Source organism: Oratosquilla oratoria, chromosome 14 (assembly GCF_046742065.1).
Source record: "Oratosquilla oratoria isolate Oo_2021 chromosome 14, ASM4674206v1, whole genome shotgun sequence".
NCBI lineage: Eukaryota > Metazoa > Arthropoda > Malacostraca > Stomatopoda > Squillidae > Oratosquilla > Oratosquilla oratoria.
The window spans coordinates 27,623,406-27,646,741 of NC_134790.1; the positions used below are offsets into that span (position 1 = coordinate 27,623,406).

The 23,336-nt window shown below is 39.7% G+C and overlaps 1 protein-coding gene across 7 annotated transcripts in view; it reads right to left on the reverse strand.

Moving 5' to 3' along the window:
* Nucleotides 1-593: 593 nt before the first annotated feature.
* Nucleotides 594-23,336, reverse strand: part of LOC143032825 (uncharacterized) — a 39,566-nt gene continuing 16,823 nt past the window's right edge. For 6 of the 7 annotated variants that reach the window (XM_076197921.1, XM_076197915.1, XM_076197922.1 and 3 more), the window contains 8 exons: nucleotides 20,912-21,038; nucleotides 20,445-20,591; nucleotides 18,885-19,106; nucleotides 18,057-18,186; nucleotides 16,588-16,787; nucleotides 14,814-14,918; nucleotides 14,478-14,618; nucleotides 594-13,198 (listed from right to left, as the gene is read on the reverse strand). In XM_076197921.1, coding sequence (XP_076054036.1) covers nucleotides 12,917-13,198; nucleotides 14,478-14,618; nucleotides 14,814-14,918; nucleotides 16,588-16,787; nucleotides 18,057-18,186; nucleotides 18,885-19,106; nucleotides 20,445-20,591; nucleotides 20,912-21,038 — 1,354 coding nt within the window. In that variant the 3' untranslated portion in view covers nucleotides 594-12,916. Of the gene's footprint in view, nucleotides 13,199-14,468; nucleotides 14,619-14,813; nucleotides 14,919-16,587; nucleotides 16,788-18,056; nucleotides 18,187-18,884; nucleotides 19,107-20,444; nucleotides 20,592-20,911; nucleotides 21,039-23,336 lie in introns of all 7 variants that reach the window. The other variant, XM_076197920.1, reaches the window with a different exon arrangement.

Consider the following 23,336-nt stretch of genomic DNA (forward strand, 5'->3'; position numbering starts at 1 on the left):
TCTGCTCACACACCTGAAAATAATAACTGGAAAACAAATGGAACTACAAGAAATAGGCTGGAATGACATTTTTGTGGGAAAAAATATACATATATATATTGTAAATATATCTACTCCAGCTACTGACACACACGCACACACACACTATGAGAGGCAATTTGTAGCCAATAATATAAGTTTAATAACTAACTAAGCCCAATGATTTAATTGTAATACCTTACAAATTTAGCAGCGAAGCCTTGCAGGCAGATATAAAGCAGATATGCATATATTTCCTCACAATGGCAGTGTTAAGGGATGGGCCTAACCTGACTACACCTTCATAGTTTGCTTAGTACAAGAACACAACAGAATAGAACGGGGGAAAAAAAAAATCTTCTGTTCGACCACAATTGATGGCCTGGACAAAAGAAGGTATCAAATGTCAAGAAAGCATATTACCAAATGGCTTTCAGATTATTTTTCACCTTGATTTGATCTTGTTCTTTTTTGTACTGTGACATTCCGCTGGTACTAGTACAAGATTTGATTATGAGTATATGCACTTTTATAAATTTACAATACTGACAGTTCCCAGGAAAATAATATAACTGTTCTGTTGTGATATTTATGGGAAAAAATATCTTTGGTAATAAACAGAGATACACAACCAGTTCCTCCATCTTTGCATCTGAAAAAGCAACTATTTAGTTTGTTAATATGAACAAACTACATTTCTCATTTGGTCTTTCAATAGCCAAAAATATGTATCCTGTTGTTGCCTGTACCATCATACAGAAAGAGCTGGTACTTAATAACAAGAATAAACAGAAAAAAAAGAACAAGCAGAAAAAAATTACAGATAATCATCAGTAAATGGTGGCAATAATTGATATTTTTCAAATATAAAACTATCTCCATTCCATGAAATGAAAAAGTGAAAACACACACATGTATATATACAGTATATATGTATGTATGTATGTATAGAGTATATGCACACCCACACAATACATGCAGTGGTACCTCAGACCTTGAACACAAGGTTGAACATGTATTTACCTAATTGTCATGTACAGGAAAGGAACAACACTTGTTGGATCCTATCTCCTATTCTCTAATTTTCTAACATACCTAGACTCAAATTCATGTATGGTTCCAGCTTAATCTATATCTTTGATTTCCAATTATCGTATTTACATTTGAACTCGTGTATTGTTTGAGCTTGGGTTATATCACCTTCTAAGCTATTCCATGTATTTATACATCTATATGGAAAAATGTATTTCTTCATGTGAACATGTTAGAATTAAATTTATTGCTATTACAGTATTACATATATATACATATTTTTTCTTTATTTTATTTTCTTGAGAGAAAAATTTGCCCTAAAAGCTGAACTTCTTTAGAACTCAAGCACAAAGATGTATCATACAGTACTGCATTTATGTGCAGTATGCTTCAATAAAAAGAGAACATCCTGGAAGACTTTATAATCATTTTCTAAGAATCAAAATGTAAAAAATAATAACTCTATTGGATGTACTCTGTGTTACATTAATGTTCAAATTCAAAGAACATTAAAGGCTTTGGAATTTAAATTTTTTAGAACTGGAATGATCTTCAGGAATTAATTCAGTTCAAGGTTTGATGTACCCCTATATATATATATATATATATATATATATATATATATATATATATATATATATATATATATATATATATGTATATATATACACACATATATATATATATATATACACACACACACACACACCAATGAGCAACAGTAGACTTTGACATTCTACATGGAATGAAATGATAATACATTCAAGGGAATAGATATATCTTGCCACATTTATAGTTCTGGTTGTTTTTTTTACCTTTTGACTTTCATAGCACTACACAATATACATCATACAACTTGAATAAAAAATATTAATTGCCTTAGTTTGTAATCAGATCTCATGTTACAATTTTGATAAAGTAAATAGAGATCAAATACAAAACTGTGCCTCATTCTCATGGTGGTAAGATGGGAGTGGATGTATACTTTGACTCGGTCATTCCTTTACAAGATGATCATGGCCTTTGTATACACAAACTAAGGGTCCTCTTTCCTCTGTATAGGTGTAGTTATGTCAAAGCATACACTGACTTCATGGTTGACTATATAGAGGTGGGGATGATGATGATGATGATGACAATGATGATGATAAATAAAATCATGAGGCTTAAATTTTTAACCACAACCCATAGCTGCACTAGGCTTTAAAACATTATTCATTTCATCAGTGGTCATGTCATAGCTAATGAAAGATATATTTTTTTAATATCCATACTTCTTTTCTTTACAGTATTTATTTTTATTTGATGAATGTCTTCATTGTGACTGAACACTGCATTGGAGATAGTTTTGGATATATGCAATACATTTATAGATTTGAATATGACAACCTACAGTCATTCTACTTTGGATTTTCACAACCTTAAAAGAGAAAATATAAAAGAAGAAAATGAGAGGGGAGGGAAGAGAAAGAAAAATATATATATTGTTCAAATACAATAATAAAAAAGCATGAACAAGAAACAGAATAACAAAACAAAAGACTAAATTATATGCACCTAGTAATAATCTAATTCAGAAAATGGAATATAAAAACATAACTTAATAAATCTAACTCAGAGCACAAAATAACATTTCACTTTCAGTTGATGGTTTCGGAACATTTTTTTTTTTAGTAATATATGTTAATTTCAACATGGCTCATAAAGATATAAATTATGTAGCTCTTGATTCTGTATTGAAAGAGCATGTAACGATATGCTGATAATGCTTGCAGAATATGTTTAAAATGAATATGAACATACAGTTTGGTAAAAATAAAATGGAATACTCAACCTATAGTACGTAGCATGAAAACTATGTAAATGGGGACATCTAAATGTTATATCTTTGGGTCTGTTCACTTAGTGTAGCACATGATGTGCAACTATGGTAGGCCAACTAGCTAAATAATAGTGGTTGTGTCAGTCTTATTTAATATTGTGCCAGTGTTTGAGGCAAGCCTATCAAGCATTTGTGACTACCTCTGGTTGTGCGTGCATTAAGCTTCTCTAGAATTTGTTTTTGAAGCTATTGTGCCCATTTAATGGCTGAAACTCTGTAGCTGAACTATAAACAGGCCTATAAACACCCGTCTTAAGGGTTGTGCGAAAGGCAAACCTGGCATCTTTTGTTTTGTTGAGCATATATGCAACAGACATACTCTTCCTAAAATCTGATGCTGAACACAAGAAGCCTATCTAAAATAGTAATTGCTGCATGAGATCATTGAGCAGTTGTGACTAAGGCTTAGACCTATCAAACATTTGCCGCTACAAGTGTGTGTTACAACTTCCCACAATGTAACTATGCAAGCAGCCCTATTTTGAGTTATCAAAACTGTAGCTTTGGGTGTTACTGTAGAACTAGGCAGTATCTGTGATCCTGCATTTAGCCTTGTTCCACTTATGTAGCATAATGATTTAGTATACAAGAACATAATTTGGAATTTGTGGTTGCAAGTGAGGTCTTAATACATTCATCAACTATACATAAGTGGCCAACATAATACCAACACTGTTCAGTCATCTAACTAACCATGAAGCATCACTGTATATCAGTTCTGAACATCTAATCACAGTTTCAAGCACTATTTCCCTATATGGTATTTCTCCTAACAATAGCAGTTGGATCTTTCTAACATCTCTTGTAAAGCTTTTAATGTAGAAGTCTTCTTCATGATATAAACATCCACACAAAAAATATATATATGAAAGAGCAGTATTTCATATATATATATATATATATATATATATATATATATATATATATATATATATATATATATATTCATTCACTGATGTGTGGATAAGGAGGAGCATCACTGTTTAGTGCAGAAATAGGTCAACTAGCTTTGGTTTTCAGGTCCTGCTGCGGAAGAGCTGTACCTTGCTGCATTACTTTTTGCCAAAGCAATGTGGCTGGGGACAGGATAACCCTCCATCACCAAGTTGCTGAAATGTAAGGTTGTTGACTGGGTTTTATTTGTTCTGGTGTGGGTGTGTGCTTTGACTTGGCCACCCCCCTTTGCAAGGAGAAAAAAATGCCTTTAGTAAATAGATAGAGTCTTCATGGACCAATGACAGGTACCTGCAGCTGCTGGTCCTGCATATAGATGTCAGAGAGAATTATCTCCTTTCAACATATCCTCAAAGCCTGTCAAGGCTTTCACGTCCATCTCGCCCTGAGGGCTGATACTCCGTCTTCAGATTGTCCCCAAGATCTCTATCAGCTTTAACTGTCTTACCTCTGCTTTTTTCACATAAGGGGAGGTGACAACTAACTGCTCCCCTTCTCTTGCCACTCTAAGTTAGTAATACAGAAAGCCCCACACTAAAGCGACACAGACAACATAGTTCAACATTTGGGATGGACCTTGGACTGGTGTAAGCTGCTGTGGCACTGCAGGTTTCCAATTAGTAAAATTTGAGGCATCAATTAATCAATAGTTGCCAAGTTTCACCAAGTGTAAAACCTGCAGCCCCACAGTAACTGGCAACGGTCCTCAGACCCTCCCACGGATCTCTCCAGGAAGAACCTTTGGACTGTTGTCTGTGTTGTAGTAGTGTGGGACCGTTTCTATGTCACCAACTGATAAGTGGTTAGAAAAAAGGAGCAGTGATTAGTTGTGAGCTCTCCATGTGTGAAAAACTGTAAGATATACAGTTGAAGCTGATAGAGAGAAATCTTGGTCTGAGTCTTGGTCTTGGTCTTGGACTGAGTATCAGCCTCTCCTGATGGTGGTGAGGAGGTTGACAGGTTTTGAAGATGGGCAGCAGCATCTTACAGGATACCCACATGGAGGTAACCACCACTGGTCTCTGCAGATACCTGTCACCGGTCCCTGAAGACCAATTATCATAAAGGTCTAAATCCTTCCTTATAAGGGAGTGCCTGAGTCAAAGCACACACAAAATCACCAAAAGCCTCACTCACACTACCCCAACTCAAGTTAGCACCTTGGGGATGAAGGTTCACTGCGCAACCCCTACCTCATTACGTGGGTCAAACACAATGCAACAAAGCCCAGTTCATCTACAGTAGGGTTTAACAGCCAAAGCTGGTTTATCACTATGGCTTCATCATGTGGGAACCCCACTCAACACCCACTCTTTCCACAACAACAGAGCTGATGTGGAGAAGAACATCCCTTTGGGTCATTTCTATTCATCCATTTACTTCTTTTCACATATTTCTATCTCGTGTATTCTCTCCTCTGCTCTAATGATGTACCATACCACAAACATTTAAAACTTTTTCCACAACATATATCCATTTCATTCTAGGTCTTCTTCTTTGACTTACTCCACTTCCTTCTGCTTTCCATACTGTCTGCGAGCTGGTCCTCATTCATTCTTTCCACATGCCTAAAACACCTCAGCATTCTCTGTTCTGCCATATCAGACAGTTTTCTTCCACCATCTATTCTTTCTTTCATGTCCACTTTTCTTGCTCTATCCATTCTTGAATTCAATCCATTGCCCAGTTCTCTTCAAGAGGGAAAGACATTGCTCCTAGACAACTGGCCACAGCCATCAATTAAGCTCGAAGTCAATAACTGAAGAGATTTTGTGTTGCTGTTTAGAATGAGTGAAAGTAAGATGGTGTAGAATAAGGTGCTCTGTGTCTTCTGGATGGTGGTTGTTTCTGGGGTGACTGGTTTCTGTTCCCAAGTGTTTTCTGTGTTTTCTTAGTGCACCATCCACTGGCTTATCTCCTACTCAATCCCCCATCATTATTACATTCACATTCATCCCAAATCTCTCTTTACACTTGTTTAAATCATTCCAAAACTTTTTTCCTCCTTTCACTATCAGGGCCACACACCATTGTCAGCCACTGTGGGCTTTCTGATTAGCGAAACTCGAGGCAACACCTGACTGATTGATTGAACTCATGAGAACCCACATCAACCATCTTATTCTCATATTTACCTACATAAGCCTTGATAATACTTCCTTTCATTCAACCACATACTTATACATTTCAATGAGATCTATAAGAGTGAATAGATGGGAGGAAGTATTAATAAGGAGCAATACCACTGAAGTTAAACTTCCTTAATATACAGCACAACATCATGTATCAGCAAAATTTGTAGGTACTTTGTAAACTTTACCTCAGCTTAGTGCCATAAAACCTAGTGCTGAAGCAGAGAATAATTCTTTAATAAAACCTAGTGCTGAAGCAGAATAATTATTTGTAATGAAACATAGTTCTGAAGCAGAGAATAATTCTTCATGATAAAACCTAATGCTGAAGCAGACAATAATTTTTTGTAATAAAACCTAGTGCTGAAGCAGACAATAATCCTTCATAATAAAACCTAGTGCTGAAGCGGAGAATAATTCTTCATAATATCACCTAGTGCTGAAGCAGAGAATAATTCTTCTTACAGTTGCAAGAAATACAATTCAAAGTTGTTGATACAACCAGTGGCAGATTCATTCCTTTGACCTAAGGTGATGGTCACATTTACGTATGGAAAAGATGTGCCTCACCGCACTGCTTCTGAACTAAGCAGCATGGAGTCAGACAGGGTAATCCTTTACAATCAAGATGTTGAGATGTGTGTGTTTATGCTTGTGTTTGTGTGTATTTACCTGATTGTATTATAGAGGAAAGGAGCAATGCTCATTGGATCCTGTCTCCTACTCTCCAATTTTTGTGTGCGTGTGTGTGTGTGTGTGTGTGTGTCAGTCATTTACCAGTCTTGGATCATGTGTTGGATTCATGATCAACAGCAATGAGCCTTCCAAATGAGAGCTCAAATATTGCCCAATTTATGGGTATTTTTGCAACCTTACTCCAACTCCTTGCCCACCAGAGCTAGAGTGCTAGTTTGCAGTACATTGATGCTTTTCAGGCCTGGGCAGGAACTTAAACTCAGACTGCTGAATAAGCAGTTGAGTGCTGTGCCACTATGCCAGCAAGCCATGTGTGTATATGAGTGTGTGTTTTCATTTGGCCAGTTCTCTTGTAAGGGGGAGATGGCTACATTTTTTTCTTTCTTTTTTAACTACTATGCCTCTACCCACAAAGCAAGGTAGCTTGATGTAGGACAAAAACATCCCTCCTCGTTTCACCCCAATCACACTCATCCCTTTCACTTCTTCCTATTCAAACCTGCCACTTCAACCTTGGTATCCCTTTTCATTGAACAAGTTAGTAATGGGATGAAGGCATCCCAAAAGTTTCAGAGTTCAATGTAATAAATGTTTACACTTTGAATGAAGAGACAATTCAAGGAATAATATGTATCTCAGTAAAATTCAACAAGGTGCATTTGTAAACATAACTGCTCTGTAGTTGGAACAGTGCTTCCTATTGCCTTTCTTGTAAACAGGCATAATGTTTGCCTCATCTTGTTTACATGAGAACTTTCCTACATCTTATGAGCTCCTACAATTTCTATGATCAATATACAGCACATATTTAGTACTCAACTCAATGTGTCATTTAGTTCTATGCTTTTCCTACTGTACAGCTTTTATAATTTATTTTTTACTTTCATAAATGTGTTCATAATACTTCTAAGTTCACTTATCTGCAAGACCTTATAGTTCATACTAAAGATCTTATGAAGTTTAGAACTCAACATTTATCTTGCTCACTGTCTACCATTCATTCACAAAATTTTATTTGGTAGATCCTGTTTCCAATTTTGTTTCTTATAAACAAACTACCCGAGTAGTTGGCAGGAGACAGGGATGACCTTTCATCCAAAAGAATTAAGGTAGAAGGGTTAATAAACAGGTGTTGGGCATGGGATGGGTGATGGGTAGGGTCTGCCCAGACTAAGCCACCTCCTTTACATAGGAGAAAGGGCATTTTGGTATGTGTATGTTTAAGAAATACAATAAGTGTTTCAAGAATGGACAGAATGAGAAATGTGGAAGTGCAGCAGAGAAGACATGTTGAAAGGAAGGTGGGGTACACCATAATGTTATGAGGGTTTGGACATATGGGAAGAATGAACCAGGACTGACTAGCAAAGAGAGTGAGGAAGGCAGGAACAACAGAGCGAGTTGAAGAGGAAAACCACAAATTAGATGGCGTGAAGGGGGATGTAGATGCACATGGAGTGTCTGCCGAGGTGATCACCCTATGGTGAATTGGTGAAGGTAAACCAGCTTTGGTCTTTAGATCCTGCTGTGGAAGAGCTGTATTTAACTACATTGTTTTTGAACTACACAGTGTGATGGACAACAGTGAGACCCTTCATTCCCGAGGTTCTGAGGTGGGAGGAAAGGGTGAAATGGGATTTAGTCTATTTCTGATGTGGGTGGGTGTTGTCATTTGGCTATCCCCTTCATTAAAGAGAAAATGCCTTTGGTACATATGAAACCATATAACATGTATACTTCCTTTTTAACTTTCAGTATGATACCTTTTTTCTTCCGACTTTCTTTTCTCTTCCTTTTTAATTACAAATCCATCTCTTGTTTCTTTATGCTATTGGTAAGTTTGGTTGCTACAATGGCTACCTCTTCTCTAAAGGAAGTTTTTCTTTGTCTTTTCAACTGTAACTGATGATATATGATCATGATCAGCTTGATGATGTATCCATAACTGTGATAGCAAGAGTTTGACTATTATTGAGTGCTACAAGACTAAATACATATAACTACAGTTTCTAGACACAAAACAAAGTGTGAAAAAAATGTTGGAATACAACTATGCTTTAAATTCTGTGCAATATCTTAGCTAACCATAATAAAAGTGCAAAAAAGATTAATGAGTGAAGAACTGCAGAGATATTAGTAAATGTTCTTCTAAAGTAAGTTACTTTATGATACTACCTGAATCTAATACATACCTGTCTACACAGGAAAAAACATGAGTCAACACAAAATACTAGTTTCTTAAAATAAGCATTACTAGTGTAGTGGAGCTATGAAATGGGTGGTGGCGAAAGTATGTTGGAGAAGTGAATTCATATATCTGAAGATAATATGTAAGCAACTGCCTTGTGGAATATGTGACCGATAGCTCTTTTTAAATATACTACAGGGATCAACAATGGGTACCTACACAAGGTGGTCCTGCAAGAAGGACGTCAGAGAGAGTCACCTCCCTGCCACCCATCTTCAGCTCCCATCAACTTCCTGACTTCCAATTGGAGGTGGATGACACTTCGGATCCAGACAAGCCCCAAGATCTTTATCAATTTCATATGTATCACCTCCACCATTAAACACAAGGAAAGCTGACAACTGGAGAATACTCCCCTTCTCCAACTACTTTCACTCTGTGACACAGAAACAATCCCTCACTATTACAGCGTAGACATCTGTCCAAAGTTTCATCCCTGTGGGAGGGCTTAAGGACCATTGCCTGCTGCTGTTGGGCTGTGGGTTTTGTCAGCAAAACTTGAGGTAACAACTGATTGAGTTGAAGTATGCTACATCCATGAATTATAAGCCAAACTATATAAGAATTACTGGGCTTGTGCACCAAAAGTGTACTGCATTCAAAGTGACAGGTACATCTGTCTTGCGATATCAAATATTGCACAAAAGCTTTGGTGTGTGGGCCTCACCAAGGAGCTAAGTTAACAAAAACCCTTTAGGATGGTATTAGAACGTGGGTAAGAGGAACAGGTTGAAGGAGAATATACGATGTCAAAAGAGTAATGGAAGAAGTATTGGCCACTATAGGACAAAAAGCTTCTGGCAAGACACGACTATCATCATCAAGTAGAAAAGCTATAAAGATGGACAACAATGAAATCTTGGAATATGATAGAAATCCACAATGAATAGAAAACTTGTGGATACAACATACTGATGTAAATACAAAATATGTGGTACAAGATGCACACACTCATAGGAAATACATCAAAGTATATACTGCACAATGAAAAATGTGCATTACACAAAATAAATCCAGAAAAAAATTGAAAACGAGAGAACCATAAGTGTAGATCAAAGTTAATCTCCTATTAAATTATACTACACACAAAAGATATTGTACCAATGTCCTGGTCAATTATTGTACTTATTACAGCATAATACATAATTCAGTATTTCAAATCTAATATAAAGGTAAATATAAATCTTAATTCCTTTAATTCTTTTCTTAAAATATTTTCCATTACATTCTATACAACTACAATTCTATCTTCATGTTTTGTTTTAAATTATTTGAGTTTTCATGATGTTCAAGTGAATCATTATTCCTTCCACTGAATTTTAAACTTGTAGTGTCAGTTTTATTCAGCTAAAGAAAATTTCTATACAATGAAAGGTTAACTCCATTATGTGGTTCCCTTGAATCCCTTTTGCTATACTTTATGATTTTTGTATTTAGTCCAATTATTGGGACCAATGCTGCATACTGCAAGTGAGGGTCCTATCAGATGGACACCATAGAGAATGGTCTCTGTGTTACCCATCATTAAAACCTATTAACATTTGCACCTTGCAAGATGGGGAGGGAGGGAGGAGGGTGGAGGGGAGTGGAATGTATAGGAAATGGAATGGGTGGGAGTGGTTTCTATGCCTTTTTCTTTTTGGCTACCCCCCGTGTAGGGGGAAAAAGCCTTTGGTATATGTATGTAACACTTGCACCTAAATTTGGAGGTGCAGCCTTAAAGGACTGATGCTTGGTCTCCAAACAAAGGCCAAGATCTCACTTTATCAGCTTTGAGTGTATTCCCTCCACTGTTTCACATGTAGAAAGCTGACATCTGGTCACTGTTCTCCTCCTCCTACTACTATACGGAGTAGGAACTGTCCTACATTAATACAACGCAGACAAGTCCAAAGTTTCTCACCCAGAAGATCTATAGAAAGGTCCAAGGCTGGCTACCAGCCATTGTGTAGCTGCAAGTTTATGGTTAGTGAAACTTGTGGCAACAATTATTATCATTTTGGTGTTGGATGGGGGTGGTATGAGTGTATGCTTTGACCTAGTCACTTCCTACAAAGGGGAAAAAGACCCATTAGTATGTAAGTATGACTGAGAACCAAAAACTTCACAATGGTTTGCAATGAACCTGGGCTCTCCCACATTCACAGACACCTCTGGGAAAAAATGTTGAACACAGTCAACAGACACACAGTTTCATGGAAGAGACTCTGATCACACCCATCCTTCTCACTGGATACAGCAAGGGAACAACCCTAGCATTACACTATGCAACTAACTACAAGAGCCTCCCACTAGTACCCAAAGGATATCCATGCAAGGGTGTATCAAGTCAAAGTGCAGGTGCTCCAACACCCACCCCCAAACCAAGTTCTGTATCACACTCCCCCATACATTGACCCAATTGAGCTATCACTCGCCTGGTGGACAAGAACCCCTATGGTATGACTGTGGTCAAGTCACCACCCAGCACTAAAGAAGTATTAACACAGAATCACCCTGGCCACAGATTTAAGTTGCCATAGGTGTAATCACAACACGGAAGATACTGAACACCTCATCCTATAATGACCTATTCTCACCCTATCCAGACAGTGGCAGTTGCCGACATGTCTATCGAAATGAACACCAAATGTGAGGACGGAGCCTTTATTAGTACGACGTTTTGCTTGTTACAGCTTTTTCAAGTATATAGTCGTAATACACGACTGAAATTAAATAAGAAGAACGGGGAGAATAGGGGCAGCGAGGGAGGTAGGGAGGGGGGCACTGAATACTAGGAAAGGTTAAGAAGGTGGACCAAATGTCTGGGAACAGGAAAGGTTAAGGATAAGATGGAACAATTGGCTGGGTGAAGGACATTAGCTCACAATTGAGGGACAGAAAGAAGAAGAAAATAAGGGTGAGCAGTCTACTGAGGATGGACGACCTTGAGAGGCAAAAGGGAGTTAGGAAGACAACTAGGCATAGCATAAAATTTTGTTGCCAATGGGCATTAAAGGAATCAGGTGGGTTTAGATAGTGAACATGCCCCTATTTTGTTGAATTGTGTTGGTTCCTTGTATGATGGCTGCTTCTTATTTTCTTCTTCCTTTTGTTCCTCAGTTGTGAACTAATGTCCTTCACCCAGCCAATTGTTCCATCTTTTTCTTAACCTTTCCTGTTCCCAGACATTTGGTTTATTTCTTAACCTTTCCTAGTATTCAGTGACCACCCTTCCCCTCCCTTTCTTCTGCCCTCCCTCCCCCTGTTCCTCCTATTTAATCTCAGTCATGTGTATTACGACTATATACTTGAAAAAGCTGTGACAAATGGTGAAATGTCATACTAATAAAGGCTTTGTCCTCAGATGGTGTTTATTTCAATATACTATATCCTACATGAATGCCATGTGGGCCAGGGAAGAGATTGTTGCCAGTTACCTGGGGGCCATGGGTCTCCAACAAATGTGACCTGGGGCAACAGAATGATTGGACTATTGTCTGGTTTAGATTAGCATGCAGTTATTCCCGTCACTAATCTATAGTAGTAGTTGTAGTAGGAGGGGTGTAACTGCCAGCTGTCAGCATTCCTTATGTGAAAAAGTAGAGGAAATACAGTCAAAGCTGATAAAGAGAGATCTTGAGCCTTGTTCAGAGACTGAGTATTGGTTCCTTGGAGATGCGCCTCCAGATAGGGATGAAGGTGTCACGAGGTTTTGAAGATGAGCAGCAGGAAGACAATTCTTTCTCTGAGGTTCATCTTCCAGGTCCATCATTTAATGACCCCTCTTGATTTATCTCTTGGCAGTACAAATAACTTCAAATTACAATACAAAAATCTTAATCCTTCTTCTGTAAAAAGAAAAGAATGAAAGAAAAAAAGATAAGGAAAGAAAAAAATAATACTCACAATCATTTCATATTTTTTTAAGCATAATGTAAATTGCTACTTATCCCATGTCGGTCACCCTCGTCCTTATGCCTCAGACTCTGAAACAGTTCCTGACATTTGCAAACTATGACTCTGTCCACCCTCCTGACGTTCCACACCGTCACGGTGAGCCGAGGACTTCGTGGACCGATTGTCAAGACTTCCTGTGTGATAAGGACCACCAGAACTTGACTCTAGGGAGTCATCTTGAGGGCGAGAAGAATTGATGAATGGGAGTGATTGGCTTGTAGAGCCCGACAGCTGCCTTGGGCTTGAGAGCAGGTTGCCGTTAGTTACATTCATTATGGCAGATTCCAATTCATGATGCTGTTGGAAACAATGCAACAGAATAAGTTCTTGGAACAAGTCAATTTTTAGACAAAGAAAAAAGTTTTAAAGAATATTAGTCACATTCAGTATGGCTGATATTCATGATGCTGTTGGAAACAATGCAATGGAGTAAGTTCTTGGAACAAGTAAATTTCCAGACAAGGTAAAAGGCTTTATAGAACTAGTGAGAAAATGAGTGGTTTCAAATTGCATATCTGGACAATAATTGCCTGCAAATGGTGGTCTTCATGCGAAGATGATGCCTCTATCAATAGTACATTTTTCTCATTCTTGTACAATGTTTTCAGACAAGAATCATCTCCCTACCACCCATTTTAAAAAACCATTAACACTCTCACCTCCACCCGAAGAGGTGGCAACTAATGACATCTTCCCTGGTATGCTCCTCATGTAAATACTGGGAACACAATAACCAGTTTTGGAGGGATACATATACATGAAGCGGCCTTGCTGTGGATGTGCTGTGTCTTGTGACACTGATTCTGACTCTGTGAAGAAACTATGGACAGCTCTCTGTGCTGTATTAGTGTGGGACTGTTTCTATCTCTACCTATCTATCTATATACCACAGGATTTTTCCCCCTTACATGGGAGGAAGCCAAATTAAAAAGGTATGTACCCACTCTCACCCATTCCAATCCCTTCCACTACCCCTTCCTCCCTCTCATCTTAGCTCCTCATGGATGACAGGTCATCCCTGTATTCCACCCATTCCCCTGGGTCAGAAGCAATGCAGCAAGACAGCCATAGCACAGCTGCTTCATTTAATCAGCAACCGCCTTCTCTGTCCCCTCATGCAGAAAAAGAGAAGACAGGACAAAGTCCCTTCAGATTGTGACAAAACATTCTGTCACTAACTGAAAAGAAGATCAGTCACTGGCTCCCAACTCTCCTTGCATGATAAGGTGGAAGAAATACAGTTGAAGTTACCAGAGATCCTGGGCCCAGTCCAAAGACCAAATGCCAGTTCCTCAGGGCTGTACCTCCACATGGAGGTGAGGAAGTTATCGATTTTAGAAAATGGAGCGATGGGAGATGAGTCTCTTTTCTGTACATCTTTCTGGACCAATATTAGCAGGTACTTCTCATTGATCCCAGTCCAGTTTGTCTCTCAACAGAATCAAGTGATTAATTTTTAGAAAGAATATATATTACTTATATCACCTCACAGTAGGGGAAATCAATAATACTCCTCAAAACCTTTTAACATATGATCTGGAGGTAGTAGCCAGTTATGTGTACATACATCTCATACCTTAACTCTGTACAGGAGGTCCCTGAGTTCCCTCTCTTGTCTTTGATCTTTAAGGGAAGACCTGGCCGAGTCCAGGTCCACTTTTAGAAGAGAAAGTTTCTGCTGAACACCAGCTGACAGTACACGTTCCTTGTGTAACTCCTACAAGATGGGATCACACATGGTATACATATAATCTGACTGAGTGCGTAAGACATTTTGTATTCATATATCCATAAACAAGAACATGGAAATGAAATTCTCTATACCCATAAATATAGTGGTAGTACAACAATTACATATTTCTCTTTTGAATGACAAGATCACTATCCCTTCTATATAGAAAATAAACTTTACCTCTCGGAGGCTTTTTTGAGCATCTCGCGCTGCCTTACTCTCTTCTTGTTGTTTGGTTAACTGCTCAGTTGTTTGATCAAACTGATGACGGAGAAGATTATTCTCCTGAAATATGATTAGATTTGAGTAAGTTCAAGAAATATATACATACATACATATACCAAGACTTTTTCCCCCTTACAAGGGAGGTAGCCAAAAAGAAAAAGGCATAAAACCATTCCCACCCATTCCATCGCTAAATACACTCCAGCCCCCTCCACCCTCCCTCTTATCTTAGCACCTCCTGGACGACGGGTCATCCCTGCACCTTGTCCACTGCCCTTAATGTTTCATGTTGCATCAAGCATGGAAGACGAGCACTGGAAAGTGGTTGTAAATGGATGAAAAAGTGACAACACAAAAGGACATTCTTCTTGTCTGTTCTACAAGTTTCTAAGTTAATAATGGGGATATTTTAATGCAGCCCAAAGGGATTTCTCCACATCTTCTCTATTTTCTGCATGAGAGAATGGAGAGGGGGGGGGGGCACCAATGAAGTGAAGTGGCATTGCTGTGGATGTACTGTGTCTTGCTGCATTGCTTCTGACCCAGGGCAGTGGGTAGGTGACGGAAATGACACTTCACCCCAGAGGAGCTAAAATGATAGGAAAGGATGGTGGATGGGCGTGAATACCTGCCCTCTGAATTGTCTTCCTCCCTTATAAGGGGAAAAACCCCTTGGTTTATTTTATAGATAGATAGGATAAAGGCAAATGATGGGTCATCATATGATGAAGCAATGGGAATAAACCAACTCCAGCCCTGCTGTTGAAGTCCTGTCTTGCCGCAAAGCTTTTGACCTGAACAGTGCAGGAGATAGGAATAACCCTTCATCCACGAGATGTTAGGAGAGGAGGGACAACAATTGGGTTTTTGGATGGATTTGGGACGGGTGCAGAGTGGGTGTAAGTTCTTACTTAGCCAACCCTCTTTACAAGATAGAATAGGCCTTTTGGTTTATGTATGTAAGATGAGAAGGAAATAAGGGTGGTGGATGGGTGTGGAATGAGTGGGAATATGTGTGTGCCATTGACTTGGCTACTTTCCTTATAGGAGGGAAGAATTCCTTGATATATAGATAGATAGACAGATGTGTGTATCATTTACTGAAGACAACTGCCATACATACGTACTTATACCAAGGGCTTTTTCCCCCTTTTAAGGGAGGTAGCCAAAGTTCAAAAGGCATATTTCCACTCCCTTTCCAACAACATAACTGTCATAAACATGAAAAATATTGAAACTGATGTAAAAATTACAGTAAAAAAAATTCAGATGAGCAATAGATAGAAAACAACTATTTTACCGAAGAAAAAACTTATCTATGTACACCAAGGGCTTTTTCCCCTTATACGGGAGGTAGTCAATTCAGAGGCACATACCTTTTCCCATTCATTCCACTCCCATCCACCACCTTCTCCCCCCTCATCTTAGCCCCTCGTGGATGACGGGTTATCCCTGTATCCCTAGAAAACCTAATCTGATAATAATTATACACACAAAACTCAACAATACACAGTAATAACATATTTTTCTGAATAAATGTACAAAGAGCAACCCTCCATTAAATTTCAAATTTACATACTTACAAAGGCCTCTTCCTCCTTATAAGGAGGGTATCCAGCCAAGGTATGCACCCATCCTTAACCCATTCTACACCCATAACTTTATCCCAACTAATTCTGACTTCATTTTAAAACAACCCTTCTTTCACAATGACACTTCCTATTCTCACCTCAAGAACTTCCTGCAGTCTTTCATACAAGTAATCATTTGCTTTCTCAAGTTCCTCAACTTGGTCTTCTTTAACACCATTGAGCTGGGAGGTTACTTTCTTGGAGAGATCACTCAAGGTACTATTTGCTTCCAGAGTTCCTAGTAGAGACTCCAACTGCTTCTCAAGCAGCTCCACTTTTCCCGTAATTCTTGTTAATTCTGTAAAATGATTTTAGAATTTACATTCCATACAATGATAATAAAGATACACATTTATATATATCAAACTCTTTCCTCCTTATAATGGAATTGGTCTAGCCAAAGCACCCACCCACATAATTCCTTTTTCTATCTATCCATATATCAAGGGTCTCTACTCCTTTATAGGAAAGGTAGCTAGCCAGAACATGCAACCCCCCCACCCAATGCACTCACTCCTATCCATCATCATTTGTTCCCTTCTCCTCTTAGCTCCTTATGGATGAAGGGTCATCTTTGTCTCCCACCCCGTGTGTACAGCCTGAAGGAATTTTTCCTTATATTCTCTATTTTTATGTAAATGCAATTACTGGCTCTGCTGTGGATGGGCTGTGTCTTGCAGGGTTGCTTCATCCACATCATAGATAAAACTTATTCAAACACCTTCAGGATGATGAGTTACTCTGTGTTCTACCACATTACTTGGGTCAAAAACAAAGCAGCGAGTCACATCCTGCTCTTCCACAGTTGGAATTGATAGCTGGAGCTGGCCCATCCCCACTGCCCCACCATATGGTAACCCTACACCTCATCCACCCAAAATAAATTATTAAGCAAATGAGAAGAACACCTCCTTAGGCTACACCATCTCGATCATTCACCTATAATCTCTCCACACTTATAACTATCCCCTGCATGCCCCAATCCCCATCTAACTGACACTCCACATGCATCTAAAGAAAGACCCACACCCCACCCCATCCATTACTTTACTCCTACCCTCTCCACTCTCCCTGTCAGCTCCACCTCACTCACCCTTTCCACATGCCCAAACCACCTCAGAACCTTTCATTCTACCCCACCTGATAACCCATCCCTAACCCCCTACCCCACCTAACCATTTCTCACTCTATCCACTCCTGCAATACCAATCACATTTCCCAATCTTATAAATACCCAGTTCCTTTCTCTTTACCTCCTTTGCATCCCTTATCTTCACTCCATACAACAATCCCAGTCACAACCATCCCCTCATACAGTCCTTACCCTGCATTCATTTCAAAACACCTACCTTACATAACACTCTTTATTCCATCAAGACATATTTCTCTACTCTTAACTCCATCCATCCATCCCTATACTAAGGGCTTTGTCCCTCTTACCATGGAGGTAGCCAAAGTCAAAAAGCATAATCACACCCACCACTCTTTGACTCACTTCCACATTAAACTCCACCCCACCCAACTCCACCCACTGCAGCATACAACACTAAACTGTTCCACATATTACCATTATCTTTTTCAGATAACTGTCCCTGAAGCACCTGATTTGTTCCTTCCAGTTCTTCATTTCTACGCTGCAGGAGGCGCTGCACCTGCTCCTCTCGATCATGACTGGCTTTGAGCTGCCTCTCCAACACCTGAGATTCAAGATAAAGATAAATTGAATTCTGTATCAATCAATCAATTGTTGTCTAAAATTTCACTTAATGGAAAACCTACAGCCATGGTTGACAACAATCCTCAGAACTGCCCACAGATCTTTCTGGGAAGAAACTTTGGACAGATGTCTGTGTTGTTTCAATGTCACTAGATCAGAGTGGTGGGGAGAGGAGTACAGTCACTGGTTGTCAGCATTGCATGTATGAAAAAGTGTAAGAAATACTGCTGAAGTTGATAGAGAGAGATCCAGAGTTCAGCCTGAAGATGTAGTGTGACAAAAACTACCACACTGCAGCTTAGTCCAGTCTGTGGTGAATAAGGTATTTGATGATTGTTTTTTCTATTTACTGAATTAGAATCTAAGGGAGTCCGAAAGGAGGAGGAAGTTAAATGTGTCTGACATAGTGTTTAAGAAGTATGCAGTATGTGTAGACAGTGCACATATACACAAAGACCACAATCTCCATTAAAAATGCACACTTTTGGATGACTCTTTGTGAAAAAAAAAGTCTTCAGTCCCCTTGCCCAGCCCTATTTATTTACCTTTAACAATAAAAAGAGGAATACAGTAGCAGTATTCTTCTCTCCTACCACTATGGTCTAAAGGAAAATGAGGAGGTGGAAAATATACATTTAATAATAAACAAACACCTTAAGAGAGAACCAAAATAGTAACCTGAACTTGTCTGGCAGTACTGCTGTCCTCTCTTGCTCCTGCTCCACCAGCAGCAACAGCCAAACTTTGAGAACTTCCATACTCTGAGCTGCTCTCTGCCCCAGGCTGTTGCTGTTGCTGCTGCTGCTGCTGGGAGCGGCTACTATTGGTACTGTCACCACTGCTGTTCCTTCGTCGTCTGGCATCATACATACTCATGAGACGATCTTGTAAGGTGCTGATCTGAAAAGGTAACAAAATTGCTCAATGCCTTGTATGTTTGTATGTATGTGTGTATGAATATATATATATATATCTACATACATACATATACCAAAGGCTTCTTCCCCCTTACAAGGGAGGTAGTCAAAGTCAAAGGCATAATTCCACTTCCACCCATTTCCTCCCCACATACTCCACTCCCATTCACTGTCCCTCCCCTCCCTCTTTCCTTGGCTCCTCCTGGATGACAGGTCATCCCTGTATCTTACCCACTGCCCTAAGTCAGAAGCAATGCAACAAGACGCACATCCACAGCAAAGCCGTTTCATTTAATTGGTGACTCCCCTTGTCCTCTCATACAGAAAAAGGATTGGGTGAAATCCCTTCAGGTTACGTCAAAATGTCATTCACACATGCTCCCTCAGCCCCCCATCCATTCTTAAATCATCTCCAATCCCCGGCCCATTACCCTTGTGTTTACCTCTTGCACCACCTCATCCATGTATAAATTAAACAGCCATGGTGACATGACATCCCAAGTGGAGTCCCACCTTTACCTCAAACCACTTGCTCTCTCCATTTCTAATTCTAAAAGGCTCTACTAATCTCGTAAAAATTCTTGACTGTTCTTAACAGTTTTCCTCCTATCCCATATATCTGCACTACCTCCCACATTGTTTTCCTGTCTATCCTGTCATAAGCCTTTTCCAATGTCATACATATACCAAAGGCTTTTTTCCCCCTTACAAGGTTGATGAAAGAGTATTGGGATGGTTTGGATACATGGAAAGAATGAATAAAGATTAGTAAAAGAGATGTGGAAGGCAGAGGTAGAAGGAGTGAACATGAGCGGGCGATCAAGGACGAGATGGATGGATAGGGTAAAAGGAGTATTGAGAAAGAGGGTAATGTCTGTTGAGGAAGGACAGGAGAAGACAAGATAGGGGTGAATGAAGAATGGTTGTGTATGGATGATGATGTGATGCATGAAAGAGAGTGGGTGGGGGATGAGGGAGTATGTGTGAAAAAAAATTATGCAGCCTGAAGGGATTTCTCCATGTCTTCTCTTTTTCTGCATGAGGGGATAGAGAGGGGGGTCACTGATTTAATGAGGTGGCCTTGTTATGGATGTGCTCTGTCTTGTGACACTGCTTCTGACCCAGGGCAGTGGTCAAGATACAGGGATAACCTGTCATCCAGGAGGAGCCAAGATAAGTGGAATGGAGTGGGGTGAATATGAGTGGAGTATGTGGGAATGGAATGGGTGGGAATGGTTTTTATGCCTTTATTTTTTGGCTACCTCCCTTGTTAGGAGAAAAGAATCTTTGATATATGTATGTTCTGCAAATCTCAATTTACCTGATGATGAAGACTTGCAGCTTCAGCTTCCATGGCTTGTGTCTTCTGTCGCTCCAGGGCATGATCAGTTTGTGCCTGCAGGAGATCAACTTCTCGCTTCCTAAGTTTGTGTCCAATATCACACATCTCTGTCTCTCGCTTCTCCACCTTTTTTCAGGAAAAAATAGATAAACACTTAAATGTTTTCGTTACTTGTACAGACAAATCAAAATATATGGGCATATGGAAAGAATAAGGAGAAACTAAAAAAAAAAAAAAAAAAGTATGGAAATCAAAAGAGAATGGTGAGATTTTGGGAGGAAGGCCAAGAATGAGATGTTGCATTTATTGTACAAGGCGGTGGGAGAACTTTGAGTACTTTAAGTCCATGGGTTGCAGCTCCTATTGTGGGAAGGTTTACTGAATTTTCAAATATTTTTATATCATATATCTTTATATATCACTGCCTTCATGCATGTTATACTCACCTTGGTTTGAAGGGCTTCAATGTCTTCTGTAGTCTGAGATCGTAAAGTATTTAATTCTTTTCGCAGTTGTTGCTCATAATCCCGGGATTCATCCAACTGTTCTTTTGTAATTGACAATTGCTCCTTCCTATAATGGATAATGTAAATTATAAAAAAAACATATCTAAATTAAAATATTTCCAATAAATAACAATTAATCACAATTTCAATTGTGTTTTCTATATAAGCAGCAGTGATATATGCTATGCATTTATACAGTCCTTTACTTCAAGCAACACTGAGATCATACATACATACTGTACATATACCAAAGGCTTTTTCCCCCTTACACGGGGGGTAGCCAAAAAAGAAAAAGGCATAGAAATCACTCCCACCAATTTCATTTCCCATATATTCCACTCCCCTCCACCCTCCTTCCTATCTTGGCACCTCCTGGATGACGGTTCATCCCTGCATCCTGTCCACTGCCCTGGGTCAGAAGCAGTGTCGCAAGACACAGCACATCCACAGCAAGGCTGCTTCATAAATTCGGCAACCCCCCTCTCCGTCCCCTCATGCAGAAAAGGAGAAGACGGGGAGAAATCCCTTCGGGCTGCGTCAAATTTTTTCATACATACTTCCTCACCCCCCATCCCCCCACCCACTCCCCCTCATGCATCACAGCCTCATCTATACACAACCCTTCTCCATTCACCCCTATCTTCTGTCCTCTCCCGTCCTTCCTCCACTAAGATCAACTAGCATAAAATATCTTTTTCATTTATAAGTGAAAAGAGAGAAGAAAAAGAAGAGATGAAACAAGAAGAGCATAAGTGAGGGATAGATGATTGTGCAGGGATAAGAGACAGACAGACAGACACACACACAGTGTATGATTCACCATAGTCTTGGATCACATGTTGGACTCGTGATTGACACCTATTTCTTTCCTAGAAGAGAACTCAAAGCTCATATATGACTGATTTAAGGGTAATGCTGTGACCTTACATGCACACCCAACTCCCCACCCACGAGAGTTGGAGTAACAACTTGCAGTGCAGCAATACTGAAATTATTACAGCCCTGGGCAGGATTCGAACCCGGACCACTGTAGTGGCAGCCAGGAATTCTACCATTGCACCATCAAGTATGTGTGTGATTCACCATGGTCTTGAATCACTTGAACTTGTGATCAACAGCTATTTCCCTCCTGGAAGAGAGCTCAGAGCTCATATATTACCGACCTATGGGCAATGCTGTGACCTTACACGCACACACACACCCAACTCCCAGCCCATGAGAGTTTGAGTAACAATTTGCAGCACAGTGATATTGAAATTATTTCAGTCCTGGGTGGGATTTGAACATGGACTACTGTAGTGGCAGGCAGGAACTCTAACCACTGTGCCACAAGATGTGCTTGCTTGTGTGTTTGTGTTTGTTAGTATGTATGTTTGTGTATATATGTATATATATATACATATGTAGGGAATGGAATGGGTGGGAGTGATTTCTATGCCTTTTTCTTTTTGGCTACCCTTCGTGTAAGGGGGAAAAAGCCATTGGTATATGTATGCATGTATATGTATGTATGTATATATATATATATATATATATACATATATACACACACATACATATACCAAGGCTTTTTCCCCCTTACAAGGGAGGTAGCCAAAAAGGAAAAGGCATAAAATCATTCCCACCCATTCCATCCCTGAATAAACTCCACACCCCTCCACCCTCCCTCTCATCTTAGCACCTACTGGATGACGGGTCATCCCTGCACCATGTCCACTGCCCTGGGTCAGAAGCAGTGTCACAAGACACAGCACATCCACAGCAAGGCCGCTTCATTAAATCGGCGACCCCCTATGCATAAAGGAGAAGACGGGGAGAAATCCCTTTGGGCTGCGTCAAATTTTGCTCACACATACTACCTCACCCCCCATCCCCCCACCCATTCCACCTCATGCATCACAACATCATCCATATACAACCATTCTCCATTCACCCCTGTCTTCTGTCCTCTCCCGTCCTTCCTCAACAGACATCCCCTCTTCCCCAAAGCCCCCTTCACCCCGTCCATCCACTTCATCCTAGGACGTCCCTTCATGTTCACTCCCTCCACATCTGCCTTCCATACCTCTTTTACTAGTCTTTCTTCACTCATTCTTTCCATGTGTCCAAACCATCCTAATACTCTTTCATCAACCCTATCTCCCAACCCCCTTTCCACCCCTGTTCTCCTCCTCACCTCCTCATTTCTCACTCTATCTAGCCTAGTAACCCCCATCATACTTCTCAGACACCTCATCTCAAACACATTCAAACTCCTTCTCTCTTCCTCTCTTATGTTCCATGTTTCTGCCCCATACAGTGCTGTTGGCACAATCACTCCTTCATATAGTCTCCTCTTAGCATCCATTCCCAAATGTCTATTCCT